This window comes from Trichoplusia ni, chromosome 4, assembly GCF_003590095.1.
Source record: "Trichoplusia ni isolate ovarian cell line Hi5 chromosome 4, tn1, whole genome shotgun sequence".
Lineage (NCBI taxonomy): Eukaryota > Metazoa > Arthropoda > Insecta > Lepidoptera > Noctuidae > Trichoplusia > Trichoplusia ni.
In genome coordinates this window covers 3,341,251-3,353,997 of record NC_039481.1, presented here as the reverse complement: position 1 = coordinate 3,353,997, position 12,747 = coordinate 3,341,251, and the positions used below count along the sequence as shown (strand labels likewise).

The 12,747-nt window shown below is 34.4% G+C and overlaps 1 protein-coding gene across 1 annotated transcript in view; it reads right to left on the bottom strand.

Moving 5' to 3' along the window:
* LOC113492564 (nose resistant to fluoxetine protein 6-like) overlaps nt 1-12,747 on the bottom strand; it is a 66,615-nt gene that overhangs the window by 32,469 nt on the left and 21,399 nt on the right. Inside the window, exon 2 of the mRNA XM_026870067.1 lies at nt 10,956-11,290. Coding sequence (XP_026725868.1) covers nt 10,956-11,247 — 292 coding nt within the window. The 5' untranslated portion in view covers nt 11,248-11,290. The remainder of the gene's footprint in view (nt 1-10,955; nt 11,291-12,747) is intronic.

Genomic DNA, 12,747 nt, shown 5'->3' with positions numbered 1-12,747 from the left:
TTTTAATGACATTATTCAAAATGTTTATTGTTTAGTTCTTTTTATCTTATTTTATAAATGTTTGCGTCAAACTTTAGGAATACTTTTATAATAGCGTATGGACTATATAGTAAGGAATTATGTAATGGGTTTTAATTGCATTAATATTTTAATAGGTAATATTACACACTTACTGACTTGGATACTTCAAAAACCGTATGAGCCGGCTAAGTTAAATAAAAATATGTAAAATAAAAATGGTTAAAAATTGACAAAGCAAAGCTCACTCAAGTCTCCTCAAGTCTAATTTCAATCATGTCATTCACTAAGTTCGAAGACAAAGCGACCAAAATAACTCTATGCGGAACTCTGAACATACCTTTGAGTTCAAAATTTTGTAAACACAATAATGCAATTCTAATTTCCCGGTTGAACACAATCAGAGTAGGAATGTACATGTGTTAGGACTTTACAAATTGCTACACATGTCTGAATTCTGAGTGTTCACCTGCATTCCTAGTTTGCAAGTGTGATTTGTAAACGTCAGTTACTATTCGGACACATTGTTGAATTAAAGACTTGGGATTTCATGATTGCTAACAGGTAGCATTTTTTTATATACATAAAGAAACTAGCTGTTGCCCGCGACTTCGTCCGCGTGGTTAGAAGATATAAGTTATAATTTATACCTGCCTTCTATCTATCTTGTAGGATTCAGTCAGCGTTTGCAATGTAAGCGCAAAAAATGTGCTTTTTTACGACCTCACATTAGAAACCTCAAAAATTGTAGCCTATGTGTTATTCCGATGTATAAGCTATATTGTGGTAAAGTTTCATTCAAATCCATTCAGTAGTTTTTACGTGAAAGAGTAACAAACATCCATACATCCATACTTACAAACTTTCGCCTTTATAATAGTAGTAGGATTCTCAAGAACTCATTGAGAAAAATAAAACAAATTGCAACGGAAAAACGTTCCAATGCTTGTTTGATTGTATTTCTAATTTGCGTTATTTATGTTACAAAACAACGCTTTAACAATTATTAAAGGAACTTTGAACTCAATAAAACTATTCAATGATTACCTACTTTTAGGGGTTTAGTACATTTAAAAAAGCTAATAAATATTGTTTACAATTTAAGTGGCGGTGTACCTCTCAGAGGCGTAAATTAAAAAAGTAATCTCCTTAAAGTGTCCTCTCCTGCGCTCGTGGGTAAATAATTGCTAAATAAAGGTGACTAGGCCGTGAGCCGAGGAAGGGTTGCGCCAGACGCTGTCTCCGTAAATAAATTACTAGCACGACAATCGAGACGATTTACTCTAAAACACTGGGACATTGGAAACACGGTTTACTTGAAACTGACCCTATACTACACATAGCAATCGATCGAACCAATTTCAATTCGTATCAAAAGAATGCTCAAACACTGCTATTATGTTAGTGAGGTTTTATGCTTATTTAAAAATGATTATGAAGGATAAGCTTAGGTGATGTAATACGCAAGACAACTTTAGCCAAAACATGTTATTTGTAAAACAAAACAAACGAAAAATTTGTACAAAGAATACTTTCAAAAGCATTTTTAGAATTACACTAAAAGCTTTATCTAAAAAATATCTCCAAAATGCCCCTTTTCCATAAACCACAGTTATATGCAGCACAAATACTACATGACGAACATTTGAGTCGCAAGCTACGTGACTTGGACGCAAAAGCCATAGTAAGTCGGTTCAGAGGACTGTAAACACATCTGACATAAGGTTTTACTTAGCGACGTGTTTCAGGAACTTTCGCGTCACTGAACACTGAGCTTTGATCCCGAACGAATGCAATACATTATCTTCTTTTAAACGTCCGATTTTTAAACTTCTGCAGTGTTTATTTTTAGCTACGTGCCCGGTTTATCTCGGAGCATACGTATTTCTTCAACAAAATATTTTGTAGAGACCGAAAAAAAATTGATGCAGGCTACATTTTGGAGAACTCATAGCTATTTTGTATGGTATTTTTTTTTTCGCGCATCCGTTATTTCCCCATAGTTTTCAAATTAATGCGTAGAAGCGCCATTCCAAATATGACTAGTGTTGATTTAAAAACTTTGGACGCAACTACTTTCCTTAGCAAAAAAAGAATTAATTTACGTTTTCTTTTCTGGTTTGATTTTGTATGTGAGTAATATATTCTGAACATCGATTTTGTCCATGGTTGAATTCTTACGAATAATTGATGGTTTGGATCACGATATGAGGCAGGTAACGATGATAGATAGGAGGGATGAGCGGTTGAAAATAACGCATTAGGTTCCTCGAAAAAGATTTGCGATGGTATCCGACAAGTATGAATATTTATTACAAAGTAAACAATAACAAAAAATCACCCCTTTTATGGCTATAATATTGATTTTAGGATCAGTACATAAAGTTTTGTATCATTGTTCTGTATTTTATTTCCTAATCTTTGAGCCCGCTTGGATCCAAAACTAGTCTTACGATAGCAATAAATACGCATATTTAAGACGTTATGAAAATAATACAATTGGTTTTTTTAACTTGATCTATTGATATACACCTTCTAAAACAATTGAAACATCCCTAGAATCTACATGAACATAACGTTTAGTTATCTTACCTACGTAATTCGGTACCAGCTGTATTATAGTATTCTGCCTTATTTGACTATGTATCGTAACTTTACCGAAACACGCTTACGTTTTGTTACCGAGTAAACACGGGGTACTCATGTTCTGCTTAATATATGTAGGTCTTCTTACAATATTGTTCGTCCTGTGGTTTAATACTCCAGTCTGAATACTTAAAACCGATATGAGTTATTCAGTCCCTCAGTAATATTAGCTATGTACCCAAAGGGTAAACCTATACTCTATACTAATATATAAAGCTGAAGAGTTTATTTGTTTGTTTGAACGCGCTAATCTCAGGAACTACTGGTTCAAATTGATAAATTATTTTTGTGTTCAATAATTCATCGACACAGGTTTTAGGCTATATAACATCACGCTCTAACGAATAGGAGCAAAGATACAATGGAAAATATAGCAAAAACGGGGGAAAATATTCATCTTCGAGGGCTTCCGTTCAAAAATTCCTAACTTACTAGTCGGGGGCAACAGCCAATTATTTGAATATTCGTAATTCCCTTTATATGAAAATTTTGATATCTAAACTAATCGCATTCCACAATACGCACCTAAAAACAAACTCCTAATTACCTCGATCGCCCTGACCAATATTGTTTAAAAATCATTTTATATGGTCGTTGATGCTCATACCTTCACATTATATTAAAAGGCAAGGTCTCATGCCCATAATTATTATAATAAACCCAGTAATAAAATTTGATGGGGTTTACATATTTAGTTAGAGCTAAGTATCACAACTCCAAATTTTCTGTAGCGCGAGGCAAGTAAGTTTCAAAAAACTCTACGAATCTTACAGTATCTCGCATGTACACAAGTAATGGAAATGAATATGACACACAAAGTAAAAAAATGGCTTCAATACAACGCCATGTAGATTGCGTGACCCGGATTAACTTGATAAATTTATCTGATTTTATTTGTGCAAACTAGATGAAACTAAATAAGGTACAGCGTTAGGGGATCCTTAAATCCATCCTTTTTACACCCCCGTAGTACAATATTTTACTTTTACTCGAACCCTACCACATGCTCAGCGGTAATGGGAAATGAATATTTGAAGACCAAACTTGATTAAACTTTACAGAGTAGTTTAAAAGCTGTGTTTTTATAGTTTTCTTTTATTACCAATAACACCTACTGTAATAATGTCCATAATATAGTAATTTTAGGTAGGTAAGTACCTATATTTACATCTGTCTGGATGGCTAGTACTTAATACTGTTAGAAAATATGATCTTTCTCGTAAGGTTTGTTGCACTAGTTATAACTTGTAATTACTAAACTTAGAACTTCGAACTCCGTAAGTTCGATAAAATCAAATCTATTTCATTTAAAGATTTTTTTTCTAAACTTTATATTAGTATTGAGGCGCATTATTGTCCATTAATTCAGTACTATTATATTATTTCGTCTTTATCTAGGTTTATGTCCACAAGACAAGCCAATGCAAACCGCTATCTTACTTCCAACCGACTGCTTCTGAATAGTGATGTGCATTATAACCACAAAGGTCACAAGCACTAGAATGTATCTGAGGGCACGGCAGTGCCCCTGCCAAGTCTCGAGCAAAACGGGCACGGCCGTACCATCTTTTCTCGAAGCGATTCGCAGCTGTTTCGCCCCCCCTGTATCTTCGACGTGGACAAAGCTAAGAGTTTAGCTTTTCGGGGAATAATAGTAGGCATTAGAACAAGCTTAAGTTCGAAATTACATGCCAATTGAATTAATGGTTTAGGAGTTACGGTCGATCAAAGTTACACCATTTTGTCACTCACTGACTCACTGACTCACTGACTCACTGACAGATCATCAAAAATCTAAGGTACTTCTAGCAGACTTAGAAACTTCAAATTTTGCACCAAGATAGGTCCTTAGCCACATATAAAGGAAAAATTATAAAAACATTAAAAAATAATATGCCATAGAAAACAATTTTATATTTGCGGTTTGGCAAGAACATTATGTATGGATTTTGACTGCATTGTTAACTTTGTTCGTTGTTTAAGTACCTATTCAATTGGATGAATACATACATAGAATAGAAAAGAATAATATAAATGTAATACACAGACTATCATTAATACAAATTAATACATAAAATTCATAATTCATTAAATTAATAAAGCTAAAACTCCATTGTATTGCGATAAATATTGTATGCGCGCTCGATAGATGGCGTTGTACGTGTCTGAATCGCGCTATGGTTTCGTTACAAAGCGCAGTCTAAGTAGTACTTCAGAATAATTCGATAATTTTCATTTGATAGCGCCACCTGTCTATGAAAAACCATTTCGAAACTAAAAAATATTGTAGTGATAATTGATATTCGGAGAACTTTACGTGTTATTTAGTTTAGTTTAGCTATAGTTTGTAAGTTAGTAGATATATATATGCATATATATATAAGTTTAAGCTTGTTTACATTAGAAGTAACGAAGTCTCAGAGAAGAAACAAAAGAGATAGAGATAGAGAATGGGTTCTAAGCAAAGCAGTAGCTGAAGTCCTAGAAATTATGACACCTAAAAAAAAAGAAAGAAATACACTTACAAAAAATAAATGAGATCCCACCAAAAACATTAAATGTAAAAAAATGCCAAGTCTCTCGATGCAGTCTTTCCATCGTAAAAAGTTTTGAGATCTCATAGAAGCCAAGTCCTATTCAAAATATTTTGTAGTTATAAATCAACATTTAGTAATTGTATCAATAGTTTTCTTTATATTATAATTATAGTGACTTGGCAATGAGCACAAATTAAAAGCTGCTTGATGCCTGGAATTATGTGCAAATGTTACTGACGAGACCAGTGATCAGATTATTTGTTATGTGTGAATCATGATGGTCACTACCGACTACATGCTCCAATACAATAATTAAGAATCCCTTACGGGCCATCGCTTTATGAAAGTAAATGAATCGAGAGTACACTAAGACTGACTGCCGTTGCCGAAATTCGGTTGGGACGACACGGATAAACCAAAAGAAAATTAATTTTGTGATATTAATGTTTACGCATGCGGTGTGTGTAACTTTCAACTCCTACAAATATGCCGTTTTATTTGTTTCTTCTTGTGCTCATTGCCAAGTCACTATAATTATAATATAAAGAAAACTATTGATACAATTACTAAATGTTGATTTATAACTACAAAATATTTTGAATAGGACTTGGCTTCTATGAGATCTCAAAACTTTTTACGATGGAAAGACTGCATCGAGAGACTTGGCATTTTTTTACATTTAATGTTTTTGGTGGGATTTTGTTTTGACGAATAGCCTCGATTATAACCAAAAAGATAAGAATATATTTTAAGTTTAATTTTCAAATCAGGTTGCAATGTTTACAGAATCATTTTTAATTTCCGTTCTAAAATGATGACCTCCGTGGTCGAGTGGCGTACGTACCGGTTTCAAGGTGTCGCTAGCTCTGAGGTCCCGGGTTCGACCCCCGGTCGGGTCAATGTAAAAATTCACATTTGTACATTGTCTCGGGTCTGGGTGTTTGTGGTACCTTCGTTGTATCTGAATTCCATAACACAAGTGCTTTAGCTACTTACTTTGGGTTCAGAACAATGTATGTGATGTTATCCGCATTTATTTATTTATTTAAAATTAAATTAAAGAACATAACGTAATAGTTACTACAACTTATAATTACGTCATACATTTGATAAGTTTTTTTATAAAGAAAGGAAACTGAGAATTAATGTAGATACAGATAGTATAATAAAAATTGTCCAGCCCTACAGATACCTACACAAAAAGGTGAAAATAAAAAGGTGTGACAACATCAACTCATCCAACTACCTTGTTATACCTCACTAAGGGTATACAAATATGAACTGAATACTTTGGCGACCTTTTTCACCCTTTTCTGGTTCACGGCCATCCACAAGATATTACATGGGCAATAAGATCCACTAAATGATGATACTCTGTTGTCAACCCAATAATCTAAGAAAAAGGTTTCAAAATAGTTGTCACGAATGAAAATATTATCTCTTAAATTACATCACAAAATAAATGTATCCCATATTACTGACTCGCGTTAGCTAAAATAATATTTATTCAAATAACAAATTCACAGCCACAAACAGTTTTTAAAGTATATTATTGTGTACCTGTAGAAAAATTCAGTATGCTCACTCTACGAGGTAGCTCACCATCTTACAATTTAAGTAGATATTATTTAAATTTTAATGATTTTCTATTCTCTTTTTCTCTTTATCAATTCAACCTATCCATAAAAAGCAATGTAAAGTTAGCGGTTTAAATTAATTATACAATAACCTAACTCTGATAGTTTACGAAGCGCATATTTGGTGAGCCGTTTGAGTTGATTTATTTCGAAAAATAATCATATCCCTGTCTTACGAATACACAAACCTGAAAAGGCTGCATAAATCTCTCAAATGCTCGCGCGTGCCTTTTGTTTACCGTTTCTAATTGTGAAGCATGAACATTGGGGTAATAGCAAACTAAAACGAGCATTGTACAAACATTCATAACATCAGCATTGTTCATCAAATTTGTAATTTGTTTTAAACCCCGCATTGTTTGCGGCTGATTAACAATTGAGGTAGAATACATAAATTACATTTAGGTTTCGTACCTTTTCATTATTTGTTCGTATTATTCGAACCGAGTAACTGAAAACCACTTTACTGCGATTTCAATTTAATTCGAAAATGCTATTTATTCGGACAAGGAATACAGCAGAAAAAATGCAATTAAAAATATAAGTGGACGGGTTGTGCATGAAGCCGAGTCTCATTTTAATTCCGGTCCAATTTGTTTTACGTTACATGCACCCGGCCAAGTTAACATAAATGAGATATTAGCCCGTGTACAAGGGAACCGCACAATAAGCATTATTCCGAGATAGTTCCACATTTCCGCGGACGGGCGCGCGGCATCACCTCGCCTATTCATTCATTTGAGCACACTCATTTAGCTTCATTTACTTCGGACCACTTTCGTGAAATCTTCAACGCGATGTAATGTGACGCAATAGATTTCCCCTTTCCTCTTTTGTTATACAAACATAAAAACCAGACTAAGTTGTAGTAGGAAATGAGATCGTTAACTAAAGTTCTATAAAATAGTGTTTATATGAATTAAGTTTTATATGTTTTTTGCTACTAATACTATATCCGTAGCAAGGCTTTATTATAAAAAGATTGACTAATAAGAATATTGTTTGGTGTTTAAATATAAAATTTGCATGTTTTAAACATTTATCTTAGCACGAAGAAATTAAATTCTAAGGGCCCTCTGTAAATGATTGACATTCGATTAACATCCCTATTCCAGGCTGACATTTACACTCTTTCTCCAAAAGGATTTCCAATGTTTTCTAATAAACAAACGAGAAATGGTTTTCTGAGATCGTTTTGTTTAAATACCTTTGTGTTGAAACAGATTACGATTTTTAAATATATTCCTTTCTTTTTTTTGTCTGCTTTTATTACCGTGGTGCATCAATAACATCAGTGCTCTATATTTATTGACCCGAAAGACGATAAAACCTCAATGGTGAATTCATTCACGTTTCCGTGGTCGCAGCCGAAATGGAAATGGAATTTATGTATTTGAACAGATGCCGACCGAAATCAATAGTGCATTTATTTGTAACAAATCCAATAATCTGAAATGAACAGGCAAAAATTGGCAAACAACATGACTCAAAGGTATATTTACTGTGCTACACTGCGGAAATTGTTTTATGAGTAACTACATTATTTTCTACTCAATCACCCACTGCCTGTTCAATTGAAATGTTGAAGAATAAAAACTACTATTATTTAACAAATTAATTTAGAAAACTCAAGAAGTACAATCTGTCGGCCATGTTAAATTAAAACAAGGTAACAAAGAGCTCTCGAAATTAAATTGTTCACATTGTTCGTTTTGACAGGACAATTAAAGAACACATCTGTTCCTTTGAATTTCTACCTATAACATGGGAGAAAGATGGATAAGGACTTGCTTTGTCCTTTGAACATGGTACTATCCACACCACATCATTACAGGTCAATCGTAATTAAATATCTCTTCTACGCTAGATTCTTGCTTTTTTATCTAATTTTATTTCGTAAAACTTTTCTTTGTAGTGCTATTTACAAAGCTTACAAGAGAATTTGAAAACTGAAGCGTGAAATTGAAATCTTTCAATCTACTATATACAGATAATGAGTCCATTTACTCAATTTCTTCGCCTGGAAGCATCGCTGGAATTTTCCACAGACCTTTCTTTATCAACTGAAAATTCTAGATAGAAATCGCGAACAGAAAATTCCAGTAACGAAGACTATTTTGTTCATAGAAAAATATTCGCTACAAAAGTGGGAAAAACATTAGCTTAGCGATTAATTACGTTTGATAAACGATGATAAATCACAATCGTGAAGGAAAGTTTGTTTGCTCTTGGGCGTCAAGAGATAGGAAACAAATGAGGGCAGTCAAGAAGCCAACAAATGTAAAACTATGTAGCTGTTATAAACGAGATTTGAATAAAACAGTGACCGTGATGAAAAGATATTATGATCCTCATTTCGCTCACGTACATGGGACGAGTGAAGATTCAAGGGCTTGAGGATATTTACGACTTACGAAGGGTGACTGGCAATGGCGAACAGGAAAAATTATCTCGCGAGTTAGGGGTTGTAATCTATTGGAAGGAAATGAAAGCTTACTCGCGATCGAAGAGATGAACTGGAATAGATCAGTGGACCGTTTTTGCTGCTCGTGGGGTGGGGGGGGACAACGGTGTGGAAAATAAACAAGAATTTCAAGCAATAAACGTAACGACGGCAACGAAGCTTCAAAACAAATATTGTTCTAGCTCACAATGTAAAGCAAAACTTGAAACACGACAAGATAAACAAAACACTACAAAATTCAACCAGATCATGAGCGACCAAAAGAAGTTTATCTAAAGGCCTAACGTGCATATACATGTGCACCTTTGTAGCGAACAGAGTGTGGAATAAAGTAATCCCACACAAAAGCCTTTTTGAACAGGAAACTGTAGCAAAAGTTTTTAGCCTGAGATTAACACTGCGCTCCGGAAAAGCGGTTATCCTATATTACTTTATCGGATTTAAAACTGCCATTAGTGAATTAAAGATTAAAAGGACGATCAAAGGAATATTCATTGTTAGAAAATAAATTGGAAAAATGTATTAATAAAGAGCGTTTGCAGTGAATATTTGCCCAGGAATTGTAACATAAATTCGTTTCAAGAGAAAGTGGTGACTGATAAATAAACAAAAGTAAAATCTAAACCAATAATAATGAGTATTACCCTGCAATGCGACGGCAACTGTCTGGTGTATACTATAAATAGAAGCTATTACGGTACCAGGGGGAATATTGTAAAATATGAAAGAGCTTGTAAGGTATGCATCGAGCTGGCGACCTAGTTGGGAGGCGGGCGAAGCCGGGCGGCGGCCGGTAGCCTGCCGAGCGGCTAACAAGTACTGCAACCTGCTTTCTTTAGGCCCTACACACACGATACGATCTAATGAATAAGTACAGTCGGAAACAAAATTCCATGAACACTTTTTCACAAAGCCACTAAATGCAACAACCAATATTGGGACTGGGAAATAATGTAGCTTAGATTCCGATATTTCGCAAATCAATTATTACAACGTTACAGATAGCGCAGTTAATAAATCTGCTTTAAATTATAATCACGATGTTTACCACACCATACTTTGGTGAGAGCGTCACAGACTAGCATACATTTTCTTAGTCGTCGGAAAGTTTATCGCACTATGTTCAGAAGGATCGTGTGTAGTCACCTTTACAGTCTTACCGCGCTTATGTAACGTACGTAAGAGCAGGTATACCGTAACCATCATAAACCGGTTAACCGCGAGCTATTTATGTTGATAATGTAATTTCTTTTACAGATATAAGGTGGCTTATACAACAACTGATTATAAAAATATTAAATGGTAATATTTTTCACGCAAAATTATTTTAATAAGTTTTTAGGTAATTACTTATACTGGACTATATTTTAAGCATTATTACATTTATTTACCTGCTGTTGCACGCGACCTCGTCCGCGATGTAAGAAGGAGGAAAGGTTATAGACAAATAATATTGCGACTATAAATTGAGATGTAACCTGTCATATCTTTCAAGTTTCACACGCTGTGCAAAGTTTAATAAAATCGGAAAATAAGTGTAGGCGTCCATCGCGGACAAATAACGTGATACGTAATTTAACTGTATGGTCGATGTAAAATTGTTTCGATAATCACAAACGATTTAACAATAGATTTTAAATATTTAAAACTTACTTTTCGAAGCCCACAACTGTCCTTCATTCAAGCCATTTAAGTAGGCTCTCAGGTCGTTTTCGCACTTCGGAGGCAAAGCTAGGCTGCCATTGCTAATAAAGTCCATCCAGTTATGGTGGTCCAGCAAAGACTTCATCCAGGCCATGCGGGAGCCAGTCCCCGACACGGTCACATTCGCAGAGTTCACACTGCCACCCACAACATTCACAAACACTAATAGTGTAGCTACAAACATTGTCCTCACTTCAAAAACTTTAGCGCACATTTTTTTTCGCACTGGCAACACTGTCATTAAAAAATAAAATTCAAATTACACATTCCCCATTCTGGAATACCTGGAACGAAAAAGAATGTATTTAAAAAAAAGCAAAACAATCAAACACGATTTTATTATAAAAAATATTCGCGTTCATTTTTCGTCAGTCAATGTGAAAATGAATTTATTTTCCTACATTGCATAATCCTGTGTGACGCTGGAATTTAAGCATGATGTGTTAAAAAAACGACTTTTACCATACTTGAGGAAGTAGTGTGATGATAAGGAAGGCGTTTTGCATAATATCTAAATGTATAATCAGATCGCACAATCGTCAAACGTCGAGACTAGAATGATGAGGGGTACCCGCTATATGGGCTACAAGTCGGTTAAAATATAAGGGTAAAGATAGGCCAGTCATTTTCATTTGTCTCAAAGTATGTGTTACATAAAAAAAACCTGTTCGCCTTATAAATGAAAATGAGCGTAAAGTTCCGAACAAAAAGAAAGTGTGCTAAAAATATGTTTGTCTAACTTCCGTGGAAGAGTGTTCGTTAATAATGTCGGTAATAGAAGTGTTTGCGCCTGTCTTGCGAGCTCTCAAAACAGTATGAAGTGCGGAGAGTACAAAGAAAACTCGGGAGTCGGTGATAAGAAAAATGTATCTTATATTACGTTAATGCTCAGTTTTTACGCGTAACAAAGTGTAATTTTACAACAAACAAACCCTTTTATCGCGTGAAAGGAGATCCTTTATCAAATTTACAGCTGAATTGAAATGTACCGTGAGCATTTGAGGGATATAAATTGATAACACTTATTTTTTTATTATGAAGTTAGTGGAAGTTTATTTTATTAAGTGAAAAAACTGCAAATATAAAATGTGAAACAATTTATTACAACCCTTTGTAACGACATTTGCCTGAAATCGTGAGAGCGAAATCCTGGTTTGTCTTTCCTGTAAAAATTTCGTAATAAACCCATGGGTCGGACCGAGAAGGACAATGGGCTATGAACAAACGCGGTGTGTTGATTAACAACACAAAAGCGAGCCAAACCGAAGCCAATTAGACTCTATTGAAGATTCTTTTTCGCATAAACGTGTTTTGTTTTTGATGAATGCCTAATTATTGTTTGTTATGGACTAATTGTTATTGAAAAATCGTGAGAATAGACAGTTTGTATAATTTGTTCATTAATATTGGCTCTTTTTAAAAATTGCTTGGCTTTTACTCTACGTGTTACCCTTTCACTACACAATGTCATTTGTTAAGCGATAAGTACGTCGATATAAAGGAGTTTCAATGCTATTTCTGGGAGAAGCTCTTTGCGAGTCGTAAACAGTAATGGACTCTGTGCTATGCAACTTTAAGTATGTGCTATTATGATAGTCGTGGGTGTTATCCCTCCTTTTGAGGCGAGATGAGTTTTTACATCTTCGTAACAATATGTTATATTAGGATACGACTCCTAATTTGCAAGCCTATGGTTCAGTAATTAAATAAAATAGCCCTCATTACTAAAGAACGTTCAAAT